General features: G+C 43.8%; 1 protein-coding gene across 2 annotated transcripts in view; it reads right to left on the bottom strand.

Annotated features, from left to right (window-relative positions):
* Window positions 1-7602: 7602 nt before the first annotated feature.
* Window positions 7603-24085, bottom strand: part of NUP210 (nucleoporin 210) — a 126745-nt gene continuing 110262 nt past the window's right edge. For both annotated transcript variants that reach the window (XM_019495401.2, XM_059715830.1), the window contains 8 exons: window positions 22498-22634; window positions 21593-21716; window positions 17382-17528; window positions 13905-14155; window positions 12034-12250; window positions 11345-11440; window positions 11136-11219; window positions 7603-9683 (listed from right to left, as the gene is read on the bottom strand). In XM_019495401.2, coding sequence (XP_019350946.2) covers window positions 9595-9683; window positions 11136-11219; window positions 11345-11440; window positions 12034-12250; window positions 13905-14155; window positions 17382-17528; window positions 21593-21716; window positions 22498-22634 — 1145 coding nt within the window. In that variant the 3' untranslated portion in view covers window positions 7603-9594. The remainder of the gene's footprint in view (window positions 9684-11135; window positions 11220-11344; window positions 11441-12033; window positions 12251-13904; window positions 14156-17381; window positions 17529-21592; window positions 21717-22497; window positions 22635-24085) is intronic.

The following is a 24085-nucleotide window of genomic DNA, read 5'->3' as shown; positions in this document are numbered from 1 at the left end:
CCATGCAACTTTTGAGCAGGTAGCAGAGATGTATCAGTGGCCACAGGACACATGGGCTGTGAGGATGGCCTCTCTGTTAACTGGGCCCTGGAAGCCAAATCAGCCTGGGATTACAAGACCCTCAAAATGGCCATACTGGATTATTTGGGTCTCCTGGAGAAAGCCTATCAAATTTTGATCAGAGACTTGGGACATGAATGCATGGATCCAAGCCATGGTCCAGAAGTTAAAGAACTTGTGCATCAAATAGCTAAACTGAGACTCACAGTTAGTTGCAGAGGTTGTAGAACTGGTGACTTTAGAGTAAAAGCCCAGAGTTGAGTTTATCAGCACCAGGTGTCCAGCCTAGACAAAGCCACCTGAAAAGTAGAAGATTTCATGGGGGCAGAGTTAGGGTTGGGATCCCCCAGACCTGAGGAATCTGGGACTACAGGGAAAACAGGCTAGGTCTCTAAGAAGGCCTTCAATAGGGGTGTTGCCTCCGAGACCCCAGCCAGGAAGATGGCTCAAGTGGACAATTGGGTCAGGCCAATACAGCCATAGTGGATGTGAGCTTAGCAGCCCAGAACCTCCATTTTGAGTTGCAGGGAGACCTCTTGATGAGGGTGACCAAAGACAAGGCCACAGGGGCCTGGCAGTCACAACTATTTGTCCCAAAGCTGTATTGCAGCCAGGTTTTGAAAGTGTCTCATGATGTACCATGGGGAGGGAGCACTAGGGGTGGAAATGACCCAGGATAGAGTGCTGGCGAGAGGTATACAGAGAAATCAGACTATTATGCATCCTGCCTTGAGTGCCAGCTGGTCATCCTCTGGCATGCTCATAGCTCCTGCTGGTACCTGTTTCCATTGGTTGGCATACCTTTTGAGTGGGTCAGAGCAGACTTGGTGGGACCACTGGAGCCCAGGTTCATCCTGATCATCATTGACTATACCACCCACCCCGAGGCTGTGGTGGTCTGCTTAACTTCAGCACAAATGGTGGCCTTCGAGCTACTAAATTTTCCTGGGTAAACATTCCAAGAGAGGTTTTAACTGACCAGGGTATGCCTTTCATGTGTCGTGTAAAGATTTCACTGTACCAATGGATTGTCTAGTTCAGCGGTTCCCAAACTCTGACAGATTGTGTACCACCAATTTAAAATGATACAACCTTAAGTACCACCAGCAAATTTTTGTCATATAAAGTAATTATAATAAATTTGTTAACATGTACCACTGACAGGTTGTCTGCATACCACTAGTAGTATGTATACCACAGATTGGGAATTGAGTTGAAAGTTTTAATTGGACACTCACGAGGATGTTGAGGATTTGTCTCAGAGAAGCCTTAAAATTGGGACCAATTATTACCCTACTACTCTAGCCACTTGAGAGGTCCCACAGTGCTCCACAGGTTTTTTACCCTTTCAATTACTGTATTGGAGGCAGCCCTGGGGTGTGTTAGACCTGTTACAAAAATCCTGATAGGCCCAAGCGACAGCAACAGAGGATGTCATCCAGTACCTCCTGATGTTACAAGAAAGAAAAGACCTGGTGAGACTACCTTGATAGAACATTGGATTGTTCTCAGCTGGGCTGTGCAATCCACAAGGGATACTCAAGAATTCCAGCATGGCTGAAGGAAATGGTAAAACACAAGATTAAGATGTTGGACTTAGGGGTAATAGATGAATCTGCCAGTGAGAACAGACCAATCATTTTGGTACTAAATCCCAATCACACCATCAGGTTTTGTATCGACTTCTGCAAGGTCAACAGAGTTTCAAAGCATGAGTTTCACCGGACCCCCCCAGTGAAGAGCCCGGAGGTAAGAGCCAGGCTGAGAGAGAGGGCGGGTGACCGCAGGGGTGCTTGTAGGGGGCTGAGTGTGTGTGTGTGTAGGCATGTGCATGCATGCGTGCGTGCGTGTGAGGCCGTGAGGAGACTCTGACAGACATCGGAGGAGGAGGTAAGTATTCAGGAGGTAAGTATTCCCACCCCTAGGAGGAGACACCAGTTGGTGGTGGTGCAGGACTCTCTCCTGAGGGGTACAGAGGGACTTATCTGGCATCCGGACCCCTTAACCCGAGAGATCTACTGTCTTCTTGGGGCCCATATCCAAGACATTGTGGAAAGGATCCCCACGCTCATCCATCCCTCTATTACCCCATGCTCCTCATCCATGTGGGAACGAATGACACAGCCAGGGGTAACCCTGACCAGGCCATGAGTGACTTCAGGGCTCTGGGGGCTGGGCTCAAGTGACTAGAGGCTCAAGTACTTTTGTCTTCTGTGCTCCCTGTTGCAGGTCATGGACCCAGGAGGGAAGGCTGCATGGAAGAGGTTAACAGACACCTCAGATGGTGGTGTTACCAGGAGGGGTTCAGTTTCTTTGAACACAGCACACACTTCAGCGAGAGAGAGGATTTCTAGGACGAGATGGCATTCACCTCACGCGAAGAGGTAAGGCCCTGTTCTCAGCCAGGATGGCTGATCTACTGGACAGGGCTTTAAACTGACTTTGAAGGGGATGGGGAAACTTCAAGTGAAGCATGCCCGGGGACTGGCACACAGGAAAGCTCCTTTGTGGAGGACACTAGCACAACTGTTTTTGAAAATGCTAACCAAACAATTCTCCCACAGCATCTCAGGAAATTGAGGGTGTCAGCTGGGGGCCCCAGCTGCCTGTACACCAATGCCAGGAGCACGGGGAACAAGCAGGAGGATCTAGCCCTGCTCTCTAGTGGGCAATATGACCTTGTAGGACTCCTCACATGACTGGAGTGTAGCTGTAGAGGGCTATACCCTGCACAGACGGGACAGAGTAGGGAGAAAAGGTGGAGAGGTAGCCCTCTATGTGAGAGCAGTTCAACACCTCTCTGGAGGCTGACATTGGCTCTAGAGATAAGCAGCTTGAAACCCTCAAAGTCAAACTATGGGGGGTCGGGGGTGAGATGAGAGAAACCTTACTGTAGGTGTTTACTACAGGCCACTGAACCAAGGGAAGAAGCTGGATCTGGAGTTCTCTCAAGAACTGATAGAGGCCGCGTGTGCAAGGGACTTGGTTGTCATGGGTGACTTCAATTACCTGGACATAGATTGGGAGGAACACTTGGCTTAGTCAGATTGTTCATGCAGATTCATGACTGTGATCGAGGAGCTCTTCCTGATTCAGGAAGTGCAAGGGCCAACCAGAGGTAATGCTCTCCTAGACTTGGTTTTGGCCAAGGGAGATGATTCTGGTGTGCAGCTTGAACATTGAGGGTAACTTGGGTGACAGCAACCATGGAATTATCAGGTTCACCGTCTGCCACAAGGTCAACAAATCAACCAGCAGGATTGAAGTCCTGTACTTCAAAAATGCTGATTTTGACAGGCTCAGAGCATTAGTAGGGGAGGTGATGTGGGACCAGGAAGGCAAGGCAAATGAGGTACACAAAGAGTGGTCATTGCTCAAGGGTATGATCCTCAAAGCACAAAAGAAAACCATTCCTGCAAAGAGGAAAGGCAGTAAAAGGGCTGGCAAGCCCTCTTGGCTTAATAGGGATATTGCAGTCCTCTTAAAAAAGAAAAAAAAGAGGTGTACACACAGTGGAAGCTAGGGCTGGTCCTCAAGGAGGACTATACAACAGTGGCCAGCACTTGTAGGGAAACTATCAGGAAAGGCAAGGCAGCAGTGGAGGTTAGGTTAGCTACGGGAGTTGAGGACAATAAGAAGTCCTTCTTTAGGTATTTAGGCGGTAGAAAGAAAACAAATGGAAGTGTGGGACTCCTGCTTAACACCTTGGGACAGCTGGTAACCGACATTCAGGAAAAAAAATGAACTCCTGAATGCTCACGTTGCTTTGGTATTTCACCGGACCAATGGGAAAGTCAAGCCAGATAAAGCTTACAGGGGACATGCTGGGACTGACACCCACTCTGGAAGCTGAGTGGGTGCAATACCAATTAGAAAAGCTAGACATTTATAAGTCAGCATGACTGGATGGACTCCATCCGAGAGTGCTGAAGGAGCTGGCTGAGGTCATTGTGGAACCCCTGACAAAGCTCTTTCAGAATTTGTGGTGCACGGGGAAAATCCCTGAGAATTGGAAGAGGGCCAACATTGTGCCCATCTTCAAGAAGGGAAAGAGGGAGGACCTGGGCAACTATAGGCCAATCAGCCTAACTTCCATCCCAGGAAAAATCCTGGAAAAGCTCATTAAGGAATCCATGTGCAATACACTCACAGAAGGTAAAATTCTGAATGACAGCCAACATGGCTTTGTTGCAGGTAGGTCTTGTCTTACGAATCTCATCTCCTTCTATGACCAGCTCTCTCGCCACCTGGACACAGAAGACATGGTAGACGTTATATACCTAGACTTCCAAAAGGCATTTGCTCTACTATAAAATTGGAAGATTGTGGGCTCAGTTGCTTGACTGTTCAGTGGGTGGGAAACTGGCTACAGGCTAGGACCCAGAGAGTTCTCATGAATGGATGTGTCATCCTGGTGAGAAGTGGCCAGTGGTGTCCCTCAGGGGTCCGTGCTTGAACCAGTGCTTTTCAATATCTTTATCAAAGATTTGGGTGGGGGAGTGAAAAGCTCACTGGCCAAGTTTGCGGATGATCCCAAGTCATGGAGCAGTGTGGTCACGCCAGAAGATAGGTGGTAGATACAGGTGGACCTGGGCAGGCTCAACAATTGGGCAGACCAGAACCAGATGGAGTTTAACACTTCCAAGTGTAAGGTGCTCCCCCTGGGGGCAAACAACCCTCAACACACATACAGGCTCACTGGTGACAGCTTGAATTCCACCATGGCTGAAAAGGACCTAGCGGTAATGATTGACCATCATATGATTATGAGCCGTCTGTGTGAGGCAGTGGTCAGTAGGGCAAACAACATGTTGGGATACATCAACCAATGCATCTCATGTAAAACTAAGGAAGTGATGCTCCTGCTGTACTCAGTACTGGTGAGACCATAGTTGGAGTACTGAGTCCAGTTCTGGGTGCCACACTTCAATAAGGATGTGGAAAAACTTGAGAGGGTCCAGAAAAGAGCCACCCATGTGATCAGGGACTGGCAAGGCAAGCCATATGAGGGAAGGCTGAGGGACCTGGGCTTCTTTAGCTTAAAGAGAAAGTTGAGAGGGGACCTGATAGCGGCTTACTGCTACACCAGAAGAGTGCATCAGGAGTTTGGGCATCCCTGGGGAAAACCCGGACTAATGGGTACAAACTCCTGGAAGGCCTCTTCAGGCTTAATACCAGGAAAAACTCCTTCACAGTCAGAATGCCCAGACTGTGGAATAAACTCCCTCCAGAGGTGGTGCAGTGACCTACCCTGGAGGTGTTCAAGAGGAGACTAGACCCTTGCTGGGGTCACCTAACCCCAGTCATTTTCCTGCCTAGACCAGGGGGGCTGGACCCAATGATCTGCAAGGCCCCTTCCAGCCCCTGATGATCTATGAATCTATATGTACCCATGCCCAGAATAAATGAAATGGTGGAGGGAATAGGCAATGCAAAGCATGTAACCACCCTGGACTTAACCAGAGGGCATTCGCAAGTACCTTTGGATCCAGCAACCCATGAGATCATAGCCATTGCAATGCCCTGGGGACTATATCAGTTCAGGATTCTGTACCTTTTGGTCTACACATAGCCCTGGCAGCCTTCTAACACTTGATGGACAAAATTTAATGACAAAATACTCCGCCTACACTGGGCCTATAAATATTGTATCTGGACAACATGGTAATATTTGCAAACAAATGGGCAGACCACGTCCAGTGGGTGAAAAAGGCTACCGTGCAGTGTGCTGATTCTGTACAGCCTGGACTTAAAATAATTTATATTGCAGGCACATGCCTCCGAGTGAGGCCTGGGGGGTGGTTCCCATATCTCAACAGGATGCTCCTTCCCCGTAGCAGAAATATGCTGTGATCAAAAAGGAGTATCTGGCAATTAAGTGGGCATTGGAAACCCTTTGCTATTACTGCCTAGGGGTCCGTTTTAGTTTGGCCACTGACCACGCTACACTATGACTTAAAGCTATGTGAGAGGCCAACTCCCAGTGGACAAGATCACACCTGTCCATTTGTTGATATGCCACCCCTGTGGACCAGCACATGCAAATGCAGACTTCCCTGGAGAGGGGAGGGGATTCAAGAAATAGAGTGTATTCTGGGCTGTACTTGTGGGAGGGTGGATATGGAACAGGGTGCATGGCTCAGGCAGTTAGAAGAGGATAGCTTGCTGGCCTAGGATGCCTGGATCAGTTGGCAGGGATGATTGGCTGGCCATAGAGGAACTTAAAAGCTCCCGGGGCCACGTCCATAGAAGCGTGGACATTTGGCTCTCCAGGGACAACTAGCAGTAGGACACCTTGTGCTGCTGCTAATTGTCCTCAGGGAAAACCTGAGCCACGTGCCCTCTGGAGCGCAGCAGGTTACCTTGGGTGGGGTAGAGGAGGTTGGGGCCAGCACTGCGCTGGCTCCAGCAGGATTCCCGGGAAGCCTCTTGGGGGCTGCAGCAGAGGCGATCCTGCCACTTAGAGCCTGGCCAGCAGCCACAGCATGGCTCTGGCTGGCCAAACTCCAGTTTTGAGCAGCATGCTCCTTCTTCACATGTCCACTCTGTTTTTGTGAGGGTTTTTTCTGACCCCTGGATATCCAGGGCTCAACACCCCCCCCCCCCGCGCCACTCCCTTGCAGCGTGGAGAACAACTGAATGTGCAGTACATGGTGCTGCAGATGAGCCTGCAGAGCCACATACCACAACAACTGTGCTTGTTGGGAAGGGGAAGCTAAGGGAGCTTAGGAAGGGGAGCTAAGGGAGACGGGGAAGGCTGCAGGGCTGAGGAGGTAACACAGAGCTGGGGTTGCTCTCTCGGTGTTTGGGAAAGGACCACAGGATTTAACTGCATATTCTTTATCCATTTGTTTATGGTTTATATTGTTTCCTGTTGGGACAAGTTTGCCACAGGGAAAACCTGTACTGTGAAAAATGACAACCTGTTATACTGAGTAAACCTAAAACGTAAATCTGAGAAATCTCTACTTTGTCTATTACCCTTACTGCCACTCCCCCTTCCAGACACACTCTAACATTTGAAAAATCCAGCTACATTCTCTTTCAGTCCTACCATGCTTCAAATCCCAAAGGACAAATTATAGTCAGTGACACCTTGTTGTACCAGTTTCCCAGCTATGCCATAATTTCTGTGCAATTACAACAAAGGTGAAAGGAACTGCACAGGCAAAAGTGAAGACATGATTTGGAGACAATGGAATTGTAGAGGTGTCCCCCGTGCATAAATTGCAGTGCAGGATCATTCTAAGTGACGGTGATATGTGTGAAAGGAAGAAGCTGGCTTGACTGTCAAGTCCCAGGGTAAGTTTACAAGCCTGGCAATGACAGGGGAAATGGCTTTTTTACTTCAAACTCATCAAATTTTATATGAATTCATTAGAGACAACAAGCAGAAGGTTTTGCAATACAGAACTGAAATTTAATGACATCAAGGCATAGTCACATAGTGGGGGTTGACCAGCAAGGAACACGAAAAGGTAATGAATGCACAGTTAGCTTTTAAGGAGACAGGACAAAACACAAATGGTCAGTAGTGCTATATTAAGTAATCTTATAAAACTTTATTAAATAAGACAAGTATAAATGCCCATATATACATCCAAATTGTCAATTTTAAGCAGTACTAGCATGTAAGGCACATTACTCTTTCAATAACTAGTAAATAAATTATATAAAACCTCACAAAGGATCAATAATTAACAGTGCTTAATTTTTCGGTAACAACTGCATAAAAAAAAAAGCTATATGCCACACAATTTGTCTGTGTGTACATCCCTGTCTCCTCTTGCATAATTTGATGTGTTGCTCACATATGTTGTGACGCCTTGTTTTTTAATCAGAGCACTTGTGACTACCTTCATTACGGTTCTTTTGGACAATTCACACTTCAGGAATTATTCACAGCTGCAACATGGATAATGATACCTAAATGTAAACAAAACCCAATTCTGAGGGCAACAGCTGCAAAATATCGCCTGTGGGACAAGAGAAAATTTCTGCAGTTGTGATCCACAAAACAAAGGGTTTTCTTTACATCATAAATGAGGTAATTTTTCTATCCTAGGGCCAATGTTTAAGGGCAACTTCTTGAAAAATAGTCTTGTGTTTCTCTCAGCGTTTAAAATTAACATGAAAACCCCCCTCTCTTTTGTGCACATTGCTGGCAGCTTTACTTTCTGAAAGCATGGCAGGTCTGAGCGTGTATAGTAATTTACCACCTGGCTTGGTCAAGAAACTTCTGATTTATCTGTTGACTGTGCACAAATGTCATATGGGTGTGGGTGTGTTCTAGTCCATCAGAAACACACACATAAAATAGAAGAGTAATAACTATGCAATACACTGCATACATAAGTATTTTATTATACATACACATTATACAGTAAGCACTATTATTATTGGGTAAGATATTAATTACGATAACAGTAGTTCCTAGATGATCTTAGCATTAATACTTTACCTAATAGTAAAAGGCAATCTTTTAGGGTGCCCAGAGAATATGTATGCAGGTATATTGCATCAGAGACAGAATAAACCAACTAAAATTTATCATTACCATGAAACAAGCTACTCAGCTTATGAGGCAGTAACTGGGCAGTGGCAATGGATGTAGGCTCAGTTTTGGCCGAGGTATTTATATTTTTAAAACAATCAATCAATAAAAATATCATATCTTTCATATTTATAATAACAATTAAAAAGGTGATGAAAATTACTGCCTTCAACTAAAATATTTGCATACCTCTACATAATTTTACCAAATGCAGATTCTTTTAAGAAGGCACATGCTTTTTTTTGCATTCTTGGTCACAGCAGAAGCATACAGTAGCAAAAAGGAATACTGCAATTTTACCTAAATGAAACCATATTTGTATGTTTTTTGTTTTTATTTTTGTTAAAAAAAACTAATTTATTCACAGTTATCACAGCATTCCTAAACTGGCAAGTTATAATGAAGATTCACATTGTAAGGCTAGAATATAAGAATACTTATCAGTGCAGTACATTCCTGAGTCTTGGAACCCAAAGTAAAACTTTAGTCCTTTTAAACATACAATCCTTCACATTTTTTGGCTCACGTTTTACCTGCTTTTCTAATTCCCTTTTTTAAAAAAAACTTACTAAAAGAAAGTTAATTTCTACAGAAAGTAAATAAAAGCCACTACCATTTTCTCCTAAATGTAGCTTCCAATTACTTGAAGCGTGCAGGAAAGCCAACTTAGCACAAAAATTGATTATTGTCCAGTCATCCTTGTCAACTGAGCATAAAACAGAAAACAGCAGAATAGAGTTTAGAGGATTGAAAGCATCCCCATAAAAATTAAAAGAATGCCAGGCATTTTTTAAAAAAGGTGTTATACAGTATGCTTTAAGACAACTTGTACCATTACTGAGCATCTGCAGATTTTCAAACTTTGCTGAGATTCCTCCACAGTGAAACACTTTTACTACTAGTAAAGGCACTGACTTCTTTAAAACCCAAGTATATGCCCTTATGCAGATGAATCTGTGTAGTCTCTTGAAGCTAAGAGGCTAAGAAGTACTCCATAGGATGGAGGAAGGGCTGCTTTTTCTATTTGAAGACACAGGACTGAAAGGACTTGCCTGTGAAGCAGAAAAACCTATAAAATGGGAAGATGAAAAAGAAAATTGTATTGATAAAGAGACAGGACATGGTGAGAAGGCAGAAAAACACAGTTACTCTTAGAGCATTTGGAAATGGGGAAGGGAGTCTAGAGAAAACTGAAACATTTTCTTTTATATTTTGGGTGCATTTTCATCTACTTATACATAGGAGGGCTTTTCTATGCACTGTCATAAGGAAATATTAATAATAAAAAAATCCCACCCACAGACACAACGGTGTGTCCACGACTGCCTGTGCATACACGCCCATTAGAAACCACGTTTCATTTCAGTAATAAACGATAACTGATAGTCTTGATTCGCTTTACCTCACCCAAATATGTGAATGATACTACAAGACTCTGTTGCTTATTGGCATCTCATTTAATTTCAACTTTGCTGATGCTAGTTTTGGCAACTCCCCTAACTCCACGGGCCTGGGAAAGAATATGCCTATGAGATCCCCATACAAAAACACATGAGGGCAATATTCTGCCGGTGGATGAAACAGACATGCAGAGGGACCACTGGCTGTCTACTAGAATCAATATCCAAAAAACAAATGGCAAAAGCATTGTATTAGGTGCAATTTCTGTTTCTTAATTTCTGAATCTTAAACCATAATCTATACCTACAAATTTGTTTCCCCACTATTAGAATCAAGTATTCTTCAGTCTACACTCCCAGCCATATGTGTTTGCTACGAAGCTAGGATGCAAGTTTATTGTAATCAGCGAGTAAATTATAAACAAAGTACCAAAACTGCAGAATTCCTCGATAGGCCTCTCTATATATATATTTTTACTTTGCTGTGCATATTAGAATTGCTGGTTATTAGAATCAAAAGTGCTCTTCCCAAAGTGATTCTAAGAAACAAACTGAGGACAATCTACTATAAGCCAAGGCTCCTTAGTGAAGCACTTGATTATGTGCTTAAAATATGAACAAATATTCCCTGCCAAAGGCCATAAACTATTTGCATGCTTAGTCATCCCTACAGTTAAAGTAACAAATATGAATTGTTTAACCTGCTAGTTGTCTATAGAACTTTGAGAAACTGAATAATATTTTTGTTTAAAATTTAAATGCGATTATTTTCTTAATCATTGTCAGGAGATTATGGAAACCCTGTAGTAAAACAGACTACTTATTCCCTTACCCTCCAAACTGCCATTAAAAGATCTTGACTCTCATCTTTACTGCAAGTAAAATTAGAAGTAGTTTCTAACTAAGAAGTCACATGAGTGCAGAATGCAGTATGTGAGCTCAAAATCAACAAAAAACAAACAAACAAAATGTTTTTAAAGTCATGCACAGTGCTTTTGTGCCAGTCTTGCAATCTATTTCAGGATACAGACATCTTTTAGTGATATCTCTTAATAGTCATTCAAATGAAATATCTAGGGTAACCAATTCATTTAATTTGTAACTGGGTAACAGCTGCTTACTGTTATGGCTGTGTTGAGGAGTTGTCCTTGGGGTGAATGCTGGATGAGTATGCTGTTCCTTCGGTGAGAATACTGCATGGTATGCTGAGAGATGTTAAAAAAACAAACCAAACAAAAAAAACTTTCAGCATTGAAATTATTCATTTAAATCGCAGCTAAAATAATGTTTATAAAGTAAGAAACAATACTGCAGCCTTTTCTACTCTTACCTATGATCATAACAGCTGTCCCTGCTAGCAGTGCAAAAAGCGTGAAGAACATTACTTGATAGGAATCAAGGAAGTGTTGGAATAAGCTGGCTCCATCTGTGGAACCAATTGAAAAGAAGAGATAGCATAACCATGTTATAAATCGCATCTTATCTCTTTAATCTGATCTAAATATAAATTAGCCTCCTTTCCTACATCTTATTTTATTTTAAATATTGTGTTTAATACCTTTGTGTTAGATACATTTATCATTGTAAATACGAGTTTCCTATAGAATATTTAATACGTGCTAGTCAATGACACTCCAAAGTAGACCAAAAGGTCACTCCAGTTGTTCCCCATGGTACCAATCTGCCAAGCAACTTTGAATTTACCAAGTCACATCGTCATGAGAACAAAATGAAGCAAAAGTACTGTTGGTTACTAAAGCAACATGGCATTTTGGAGGGGCAACTGTACATTAAGAGTGACTGCATTTAGAATGAACCAGAAAAGTGTCCAGTTGGTGTCCAGTTCCAGCCACACTCAACATTTGTATGCAAACCTCACCGTCAGGGTATTAGTGCATATCCAACAGTGATAGCTTCAGCAGTCAGCTCAAATTTAAGCTACATTAAATTCTGTAACTCCTTGAACATTAATGGGAATTAGAATTTTATTCTGACACAAAAATTTAGAGAGAAACTTACGTCTCACTGGCCCACTTCTGCCAGTTATATAAATAATTGTCACTGGAATAGTAATAGACTGGTCAGTCACTGTGCTAGATATCGTAAGCGTGGTTGATAAGGACCCCTCGCTTGTAACTCTTGGATCAGATAAACTAACAGTGTAGGTTACATAACTGGGCAGGCCATATGATTTCTCTCTCTCAAATGCCTTCACCATTGGAGATCCACATTTCACCTGCAAAACAAAGATACTGTCTGAACAAACACTGTATGTGCATAAATGCATACAAAGTGTATTTGAAGGAAAAGTTACTTCAAAGAGGAACACAGACCATAGCCACAGATCTATTCCACCAAACCTGTTCATACCCTGATCACCTCTCTACACGCAGAGCTCTCAATTTCAACTTTGCTGATGCTAGTTTTGGCAACTCCCCTAACTCCACGGGCCTGGGAAAGAATATGCCTATGAGCTCCTCATACAACAACACATGAGGGCAATATCCTGCTGGTGCATGAAACAGACATGTAGAGGGACGATTAACTAAAAAGTGGAACTCCACCCTCAAGAGACCAAACAGAGTGAAAATGGAAGAAAAAGAGTTCACTCCCACATCCCTACTAGTTTCATGCTGTTAGGTCAGCTGTTGGTTGGTACCTTTTCAGAGAAATGTAAAGAACGTTAATGTCTGCTGAGGTACTTAAGAGCAAATCCTCCTATTCTTCTGCAAATCTATCTATCTGACATTAAGTAACATATTTATTAGAATTAAAAATAGAATGTGACAAGCAAGGAATAGAAATATTTTAATATCGGATCTCAAAGATAAGCTTTAATATTTAGTTTAGAGGGGCGGGGGGAGTTGAATACTAGATAACCAAAATGTGTCAAATTATCCTTTTAACTGGAGAAAACTGATGCATTAGCACTGTTTGTAGAATAAAAAGCCCTGACATATTATCTTTCCCCTGTAGACATGATAAAATCTGCAATTCACACCACAGCAGGAAGTGTCAGGCAAAGTTTTAGCTTTTTAAAGGTCATGAACCAACTAGTACATGAAACCATAGAATCATAACAGATAGAGATGACAAAGATCTACCAGATTACTGAGTCAGGCCCCAGAAAGTGCAGAACATCCTCCTCTCACAACAGTTATTCAAGTGGATGTAACCATACACAAGAGTGAAGAAGGGGAAAAGATTATAGCTGCCTGTCATCTATCCACTAATATCTACTGGGATGGACTCTAGTTGCACCTTCTCTTTCCCTTGCATAGCTGTCTGAGGAGAAAATGTCAGAGGAGGACTGCTAAAAAAGAAAATGCCTGGGGGAAAGCTCCAGATGTGACTTCTCCTCATATTCGTCTTGTTCAGGGCAACTATTTCAATACATTTTGAGGGAGATTTTATTCCTGGGGAAGTCCTGCTAATTATCACAACTTTATTTCTGATCTGTCACACATCATCAGTTTACACAACCACATGCCATCTTTGCAAAAGCCAAATCATACTTGAATTTTATACTTATTTCCTGACCCCTTATTTTCCCCTTTTTCCGGACTATCCCATACATTTGGATTGCTGTAGGCAACTTTCTAACTACACCCTGCCCTACACCTCTGTTTGCCTGTCTAACAATCTGGCTAGCACAGATGAGTCAACCTGGATGGGGATGCCTTTCATGATTTTCTCTTGGTGTAGGCCATTAGTAATTTAATAATGCCTTATGCAGGGAAGAGTACTGCATCTTAGAGGAGCATCTCCAAGACAACTTGCCTCTTGGAGTACTCCTAAATGGTGCAGTGCATACTGACCTCCTCCTCAGAACTGTCTAATGGTTCAGCACAGTTTTAAATATATAGGATGATTTGCCACGATACACTCACCTCCAGATTGTTGAGAATTTCAGTGGCTCCAAATATTTTCACATCAGAGCTAATATAATGGTTACTTAAGACTATTTCAGTCTGATCAGCATAAAATCCTGGATTGAATGGCACTTCAGTGCTGATCTGCTCACCAGAGAAATGGCTGCTCTGAATTGAGGCTGTAACTATGAGAGCTGTTTTACTCATGCTGAGATGCTTTAGCTGCTTGTCAGTAAGTCTGTGCATTGTGATGGAACAGATATACTGACCTATAAAAAAACAAAACAACAAATAGGATCAGCCCTTAATTGCTTGTTTCTTTTCATGCCTAAGAACATTTATTGTGGGCCTCAATGAGGAATCTTCTTTAGCGGGGCACTGAAGCAATATAAAAATGTGCCCGAATAAACTAAAGCCGAGGACAGCAGGGGCAAGCAAGACCTAACACAAATCCCCATGGTACAACATTACCACAGCATTCACTTCACCCCAGTTCATTGTCAACTAAGTGCAGAGGAGAGGGGAATAAATAAATAAAATCAGGCTGTTTTCAATTCATCCAAGGTTTTTCATATTCCAGCTGGTTTGAATTACATTTTGAACTTAAGGTTTCTGGGGATATTGTATCAAATCTTTTACTGAAAACCAAATCTAACAAGAATCATACTTACTTTACCTACTGCTGTAATTCTAGTCAGTAACCATCATCAACTTTTGGGGCATTATCTGTTCTTTATTAATAACAAATTGCTCATGCTTGTGTTATGGGTCAGAGTCAGCAATTCAGTTTGGACTACTACAATGTAAAACTGCAGGCTATAGTTCAGCTAGATTAATGTGTAGCACCCCCTAGCTTCGGGGAGTAGGTCAGCACAAACCTGTTATGACTGTACTCCAGGAAGGTGCAGCAAGACAGAATCAGGACCTTAACTTTCATGCACATTCTTTTCACAAGTGATCTAGGTTGGGGTTGTTTTGCACAGGAGTCCAGAATAACTATGTACCCAAACAGTCCATCAGGCACATTATTATTTAAATGAAATTCCACAGGGATGTGCAGGTACCAAAATAGCATTACACAGATGAGGGATATATGTGAAATTGTTTCCCACTTGCTTCAGAATTTGGTGAAAAATATTAATACTATATTTTCTTGCATAACACATGCCTCCACGCAAAACATGCACCTTTTCTGGGGAAAGTAGAATAAAAAATGTTTCTAGAGGTACAACCACATGCAGCAGGGAGAGAGCCTAATCTTCAGCTTACTCACTCTCCACTTCCTGCTCAGGCAGAATTTAGTTTTAATCTTTTCCCAGCTGATTTGCTAGTAGCATTTGGCTGCTCAACCAAAAGCTGAAATTGTAGCTGCTGCTGAGACTGGTAGAGCTAGGATTTTGGAGTGAGATAAAAACAGTCTGCAGGGAAAAGAGAGACCATGAATAGCTAACAGACAGCAAAACTGCAAAAGAAAGGGCAGTCTGATTTTTGGAACATCAAGTCTACTAAAAAGGAGAGAGGGCTGCGTGATGAGGAGTGAAGAGCAATAAGCAGAGGTCAGGTAGAACTATCACAGGGATTGTCAACCAGGGGCATGTTTACCCCTGGGGGTACTTGAGAGGGCCCTACGGGTACATGCAGATGGGCGGGGATGGAGGGCTACCACGTACCATCCTATGCTGCCGTGCAGGCGCCACCTGCCGGGGCAGACATGGGGTGGGGGTGGGGAAGATCATAAGTGGCAGCTGCTGCCGCTCTGCATTTGGCCGTGTGCCACATCCCTTGCCCCCCCCATCTGGCTGCATGGGGTACACTGCTCCACGTCTGGCTGTCAGGGGTACACTGATCAAAAAGGTTGAAAACCCCTCAACTATCAAGTCAACCAACTCCCTCCATATTGCCTATGAGAAACACCACTGCTAAGGCTGGGCAGCTGGGTTTTAAACTTTGGGTGAAGCAGGAATTTAAGAAGGATACAACCAGCTAATAAGTCTCCCCTGGATCTGCCCCTGCTGGACTCTACCTCTCCCTCCCTGCAGCTGCTGGAGGGAAGAGAAGAAAAAGCAGCAGCTGCGATCTTGCAGCATCTTTATGCTTCTTTTATGCTTCAGTATCTTTTACGCTTCTTTTCGCACCCAGAGAGTCGTGGTGGATGGGTCAGTATTGACCTGGAAGAGTGTGGGCAGTGGGGTCCTGCAGGGCTCAGTCCTTGGACCGATACTCTTCAATATCTTCATCGGCGACTTGGACGAGGGAGTGAAGTGTACTCTGTCCAAGTTTGCGGATGACACAAAGCTATGGGGAGAAGTGGACACGCCGGAGGGCAGGGAACAACTACAAGCAGACCTGGACAGGTTGGACATATGGGCAGAAAACAACAGAATGCAATTCAACAAGGAGAAATGCAAAGTGCTGCACCTAGGGAGGAAAAATGTCCAGCATACCTACTGCCTAGGGAATGACCTGCTTGGTGGCACGGAAACGGAAAGGGAGCTTGGAGTCCTAGCGGACTCCAAGATGAACATGAGTCGTCAGTGTGACGAAGCCATCAGAAAAGCTAATGGCATTTTATCGTGCATCAGCAGATGCATGACGAACAGATCCAAGGAGGTGATACTCCCCCTCTATCGGGCGCTGGTCAGAACGCAGTTGGAATACTGCATGCAGTTTTGGGCGCCGCACTTCAAGAGGGATGTGGATAACCTGGAGAGGGTCCAGAGAAGGGCCACTCGTATGGTTAAGGGCTTGCAGGCCAAGCCCTATGAGGAGAGACTGGGGCACCTGGACCTCTTCAGCCTCCGCAAGAGAAGGTTGAGAGGCGACCTTGTGGCTGCCTATAAGTTCATCACAGGGGCACAGAAGGGAATTGGTGAGGTTTTATTCACCAAGGCGCCCCCGGGGGTTACAAGAAATAATGGCCACAAGCTAGCAGAGAGCAGATTTAGACTAGACATTAGGAAGAACTTCTTCACAGTTCGAGTGGCCAAGGTCTGGAATGGGCTCCCAAGGGAGGTGGTGCTCTCCCCTACCCTGGGGGTCTTCAAGAGGAGGTTAGATAAGTATCTAGCTGGGGTTATCTGAACCCAGCACTCTTTCCTGCCTATGCAGGGGGTCGGACTCGATGATCTATTGAGGTCCCTTCCGACCCTAGCATCTATGAATCTATTCTGAGCCGAAAACCAGCCCCCTTGCTTAAGACACTGTAGAATTTTTGAAGACTTTCTGGAAAACATCATGTGTGGTATGCAAGTAAATACAGTACCCTTACGGTTGTATGCAGAAAACCATCATATAGATGAGAAAAATGTGTGAAAAATGCATATCAGGGATAAACATAAGTATAACTAAACACTTGGGACCCCATCCTTAATTCCAATATACATTCAAGATTCCCAGTGGTTTTATCAAGAGATCTGGCTGTACCAAGAATGATGGACCAGATTGTGGAAGCCCTCTGGCTGTATTTGCAGCCCTGGATCCTTTTCCCCGTCTTACCCAAAGCACTATCAAATCCAGGCTCTGCTGTAAAAATATCATGGGCTGGGAAATCAAATGCAGCATTGTTAAAATGAAGATGGCAGCTGATAATGGACTCTGGCTGTAGTTCTGCAATGGCTTCAATCTGAGCAGGTGAACATTCCCCTAAGGAAAAAAATAAATCAGCAGGCTTATTAAGATATGAAAAAAAACTTGCTAACAGAAAGCAGGGCTCATCATTGCCTCTCAGAAGAAATTTCAGGTCATTCTGCCACCTTCATTATAATTTCAAGCATTCTATAAAAAGGCTTAGAGTGGTTTCCATGGTCTTAATGTAGCTGGGAGTAAAATGAAGTTGTCTCCTCTCATATGCAGTCTGTGAGAGTATGCAACTGAAAGCTTTATAATAGTTGTGCATGTAAGCAAAGCATTTGTCATCAGGCAATAAATACAATTGATTACTTCAGCTTGTTGGTTTTGTTCAATAGTTTGTACCTCTTATGTAAGGCAGCCTCTGGAAGCTCCATTAATGTATATTTCACTAGCTGCCAAGAAGGAAATTTAAAAAAAATGTATTACAGGATTGAATAGGTGAAATAGTTCACCTACAGTTGTTTTCAACAACTGTTAAATGTTAAGAATGTGTAATATGAAAAAGGCACTGTGATTAAACAACATAAGGATTGATAAATCAGAAAAAATAAATAGAGTGTTTAACTCTGCATGCTACATGGCTCTAAAAAATAATTTTTGGCTCAAAATTCATTAAGGACTCAAACAGCAAGCAGAAACTTGTTTAGAGCTAAGTATGTTATTTTTAAACAGGTAATTACAATGGTGTAGAGAGGTAATCAGTTGGTTAGCTTGTACCTCTTTTTTAGTGCTAGCAATATGAAAAAATAGATGTTTTGATTATTTATTTATATAACTGATTTCAAAATCATAAAATATCCTTAACTAGAAAATATTAATAATAAGCAATTCAAAAAATTGCTCTATAAAATCTTAAGAGGACTTAAATTATTATGTGTATTAAACAAGAAGCAAGTCCAATTAAAAAAAATCCAACATACTTCAATACTGGCATGGAAACTTCTGAAATCCTTTGATTTGCTTAGAAATACTTTGGCCTTTACCAAGCAAAGCAAACCCTACAAACATTTGTGTTCCTTTCTTTTAAGTATGGAGGGCCAACTTTTCTTCTCCCTGAAAACTGTGTTTTTGCAACTGTATCAATTAGAGCAGTATTTGAAAATCTATCCTGAACTTCCTTAAGCAAGTCACCTCTGCCTTCATTCAAGCAAAACCTCTATTTTTAGTACCTAAAAAGGGAAAACCTCAGTGTTTTTTAATTTAAAGTTTGTTTTGGTAAGGGACATGCTAACAGCTAGATGGCTCAGGGAATGGCCATGAGATAGAGAACCTTTACTTTTTTTGTTTGCCTGTCCAAATAAAGGCACTTGGCACTGGCTTGAAGTACACCTTGCCATGGTCTATGTGAGAAAAGTTGGACACAACATGCTTGAAAAAATATCTAGATCACAAAACCAGTCATTAAAAACTGATTCTGTGACTGGAAATACAAGCAGAAAGACCAAGGCCAGATTGCTTTGGACACTAATCTTAGTCACTTCTAGGAACAGTTCCTGTGATACAAGGTTGACAAAACATGTGGATTGTGAGCTGATTTTTCCTGTTGTAGCTGTCACTGTTGAAAAATAGTTTTAGTCTGTAGGGCCTCGAATGTTGAGCCAGTCACAGGCACTAATTTTGCCTATACTAGATTTTGAAGGCCTTTTACATAGGTCTAGAGTAAAGGTTCAAGTATATTTTCACTATATATCCTTTAACATTTGCTTGTACTTCCAACCAGCTCTAGTAGAAGAGGAAGTTGGTAGGATCCTCTCCTTTTCCATTTGTTTAGCCAGGTATCTAGCTGATTGCAAATAAGGGAACGTTTTCTGGCAAGAATTATTGCCATTCCTTTCACTTTTCCCCAAAAGTTGAGAATTTTTCAATTTTATTTTCCTTTTTGATTGACAGTTTAAATTCTCTGTGGGCTGTCTGATCAAGTCCACTCTGTTACTCTGAGTTAGCTAATTTAATAAACATTTTTTCCAATTTTCCTTCTACACCACAAAAGAATATATTACAAATTAAGCAGCCATATGAAAGAGCAATTTAGAGAAGTTTACATTTGGTCATAATGTTGTTGCTTTTTTTTTCCAATTGAACAGATCAAAAGTTCATTCTGAATGTGTAGCTATTCACAGCACTATGGAATTACGATCATTACAAAACCGCCCCCACCTAGCATGGGACCGCAATGTTCACATGTTAACAACTGATCTGGCTCCTGGGCCCCAAAAGAATCACAATGTGTCATCCTGATGGTGGTGGCATTACTGACATGATATTGCATCATTATTTGATGGTATTTTCTTGTGGTTCAAAAATTCCTCACGTGCTGATGCAACTACTTAATTGACTTAATCAAATAGAATAGTGAACTCTATAGTGTAGTATAGGGGCAGGCAATTATTTCGGATGGAGGGCCGCTTAAACAAATTTTGGTATCTGTCCCTGCCCCTTGACAGTTGCGCCGCACTCTGGTTGCCATATTGGGACTGGAAGTCCCATCCCCTAACCCCTGACCTTTGCCACTGGAAGTCCCACCCCTTGCCCTCCAGAAATATTCATTTTGGAAGGGGAGGGTTGCCATCTTGGAACCAGAAAAAACCCAAATCATACACTAAAAGTCAAACACCTGCTATAACATATTTTAATTGTATTACAAAAAATATTTATCATGTTACGTGTTTGTGTACTATTTAGAGACTCCAAATAAAGTCTTACTGTTGTCTATTGTGTGTGTGGGGGTGTGTGTGTATGGTGGGGTGTGTGAGGGGGGTATATGCGTATGATGCAGACCCTGCTGCCCATGGAGGCACTTGGGGCGTTCATGCCCTGCGCAGGTGCTGGTGCCCGGTGGTGCACAGTTTCAGTCAGTGCTGTGTGGGGGGCGAGAAGCACAGCCTGCCTGGCCCATCTGGATCTCAGGAGCTCTGTGCGGGGCACGTGCACATCCTGGCACTCATGCAGCACCTGGGGAAGCCCTGTGCTGAAGCCAGCTACCTTCCCTACCCCCTATAGTCCTGGGACCTGCATGGTAGGTGGTAGGGAAGGCAGCCAGCCCCAGCACAGGGATTCCCCTGGTGCCATGCAAGTGTGGGAGCTGCTCGTGCACCACGTGGTACCCCCTGCAAGAGAGGTCGGCCAGGCAGGCTGTGTTCCTCGCTCCCACGTGCAGAGCTTGCCAGAGCTGTGTGCTGCCGGGTGCCAGTGGCTGTGTGGGGCATGGGTGCCCTGAGTGCCCCTGCTTGCTACTGCTGCTAGCAGCAGGGGCTGCATGCCATGTGGGGGAGTGGGTGTGGGGGTCCCCACACCCCCTACCCTCCCTCTCACCCACATCCTGGCCACCCGAGCTCTGTGCTCCCACTGCTGCCCTGGGCATGGATTCTGCACTGCTGTCAGTCCCAGCCCCACACTCCCTGCCCCCACGCAGCTGCAGCTCCCCCGCACCCCTGCCTCTTCCCTATCTGCTGCTTGGAGCGAGTGGGCTGCCACAGAAGCCAAACAGATCTCCCAGGGTGGCTGTAGCAGTGGCAGCAGTAGCCCTGCCCAGAAGTGGATGCTGGTTGGGCCAGGCCCTTCTGCCCATGAAGGTGGGAGCAAGGTGCAATAGGTTATGTTGGGGGGTGGAGGGGAATGGGCACCTTGCTCCCACCATTTTTGTTAGAAGGGCTGGGCGGGGTACAATTTGTTGTTGGGTGCCAAGAGTCCAGATGAAAGTGCCTGGTGGGCTGGATGTGGCCTGTGGGCTGTATTTTGCTTGCCCCGGTATAGTAAGTCACTTACATAGCATGGCTCCTGGGAGGTTGTCTCAGCTCCTGCCTTCCCTTTCCTTTTAGTAATCAGGAAGGCATTTTCTCCCCAGTCACCCTTATTCTACATTAAGTGCTAGGAAGCTTACATATTTGTATAAAAAGTAACAAACTACTAAGTAAATAACTTAGTATGATGCTCCCAATGAGTTCTGCCTCTGAGAGGCTCTGCAGTGGGTCTCTAATGAGTCCTCATGTAGCTAAAGAGATGCTAGTTAAGCACTAGTACTTGGAATGTACAAACATGAGGTAAATAGGCCAGTGGAAAATGTTTCATCACAGTACCTTTCAAATTTCTGCTTCTTTCCCCAACTGCGACTATGACTTTTGAAGCCACAACTCCTTGTAAGCTTGTTTTCACTCCACTTACATGCATCGCTACAGTCCTTTGAGGTATAGTAATCAATATCTAAAAAAAAAACAAAAGACATCAAAGCACACTGTTACTGAAGACTGAAATAAATACAAATTAAGGCAGGTACAGTAGTGAATCACAGATTTACTTCTGCCTACATATACATACCAAAACAAAGATGCACTTTTTTGGTAAGTTGAATTTCTCTAATTTTAGAAATTGCTCTTTAAAGTCCATTTACTTTCAAAAAACATTTTGCTATTTCTATTAATCCCATATAAATAAATCTGTTTAACAGGCACACAAAGCTGCATTTAAATTGAGTTTTAAAATGTCTGGTACTCATGCCTTCTGATAGTCTGAATTCAGTGCAGACAGAACCATTCTAGGGAAGATAATAAACGCAACTTTTAACTGAAACTGGTACTGAGTGGTGGATGCACTTACAAATTTTCTTGTTGGCATCTCATCCAACAGTGAAACTTTACTTATAAAAACAAAGCCTTAAATCAAAAGTTTTTTTAGCATCTGGAACCAACTTAGTCAAGAAATGAAGTGTAATAGATAAGAGTAAGCTAAAAATACAAATTAAGTTAAATTGCTTTCTTTAAACACAAATTATACAAACTACAACCCTGATGCATTTGGATATATGCCAAATACATTGTATCCATTCATCCTCTGCTCAAGATGAACAGTCTAGAAATAGGAACATTCATGTATTTACAAGTGACAGCAAGAGAAGTTTTTAAAATCACATTGTTAAATATCCAGAAATATATAGCCAGACAGTGACACATTTCTGTGGTGCTTGTGGAAACTAAAAATGGCTTACCTCCCTGTACGTTTTAAGTAGTCCAGGAATCTCATAATAAACACTGACAACTCCCGAATCTCTTGCCACAGCTGCACCAGTCTTCGCATCAACTTGAAGAACACTGTTTGATGAAGAGATCCATACTCCTGGTAGACCTGTGAGAAAAGATCATTTGTAAATTAAACACATTATTAACTTGTATACAGTTTGTTAATTGTAGTATCCTTGCCATGGATGTATTCAGAATAGATTGCACATGTGTGGGTGCACCTGTGCTCACACACACACACACACACACCACTTCATGCTTTCCACTACCTAAGGAAGCTAATTGTGGGGTCCCCACTTTAGAGGCCACATTGTTCTCAGTTGCACCAGACCAGCTTAACTCCAACTGACTTGCAAATTCAAGACTGGAAAACCAGGTGTGCACTGATAAAGATTTTTTTGGCCAATACTGATGGCCAATTATTAACCAGCCATATTGACCTGACCTGATTGCCGACATGCAGCACTGCAGCTTGGAGAGCAGCGTCCAGCCAGTAAATCTGGGTGGTGGGGAAGAGGCATAGGGGAGGCAGACTGAGGACCCCACGGTGAGGGAGGGAGTGAGGCTGTGGCAGGAGCTGCCCAGCTGGGACGGAATGGGGTGCAGGATGGAGCCATGGGCAGCTCATCTAGCGGGCGTGGATCTCACTGCTGCATGCACCCCCGGGGGAGGCATGGGAGGCACATGCCCCCCAGACTTGTGTGTGGGGCAAGGGTGGGCTTCCTGATGTGGGCTCGAGGCCAAGGGCTGTGCTGGCCTCTTCCCAGAGGGGGTGCTGGCCGGGGCTGCACTCAGGGTGGGTGGGTGGGGGAGAGGTGATGGTGGTACTGGGAGGGGAGGCTATGGGGTGGGCTACAGACACCACAAAATTTGCTGTAGCTCCCTCCTCCCAGTGCAGCTACTGCCTGCCCCAAGCACAGCCCCAGCTCAGACCTCCCCACTGGGAAGAGGCTGCTGCAACCCCCAGCTCTGAGCCTGCAGTACACAGCTTACCTTCACCCTGTGCACAAATCTGGGGGGCACATGCCCCCCCATGCCTCCCCCAGGGGTACACACAGTGGTGGGGAGCTGCCCCCCTCCCCAACCCCATCCCCCTACATCCCCCAGATGAGCTGCCCATGTCTCCATCCTGTGTCCTGTCCCAGCTGGGCAGAACCTGCCCCTGCCCCACTCCCTCCCTCATCATGGGGGCCTTGATCTGCCCCTTCCCACACCCATTCTCCCACACAGACTTACTGGCTGAAAGTTGTTCTCCAAGCTGCCGGGCTGCATTCCTGGCTGCATGCATACTGCAGCTGTGTACATGCAGCAGCATTTACTGGTGACATTATTGGCTACACCAGTCAAAAAAATTTGATTGCTGATAATGTCAATTTTCCTTTTATTGGTGCTGATATGATATGGACTGATATATCAGTGCACCTCTATGGAAAAACCAGGGTTAAGCCAAAAAATGATGTAGAGCAGGGGTTGGTAACCTAAGGCCCATGGGCTGGATCTTGCCTGTGGACATAAGGCTCTGGCAATATTTGGTGGCAGAGGGCTTCAGCAGCAGAT

This window comes from Alligator mississippiensis, chromosome 12 (assembly GCF_030867095.1).
Source record: "Alligator mississippiensis isolate rAllMis1 chromosome 12, rAllMis1, whole genome shotgun sequence".
In the NCBI taxonomy this organism is placed as follows: domain Eukaryota; kingdom Metazoa; phylum Chordata; order Crocodylia; family Alligatoridae; genus Alligator; species Alligator mississippiensis.
The sequence above is the reverse complement of the archived record's forward strand: the minus strand, read 5'-3'. Positions and strand labels throughout refer to the sequence as shown.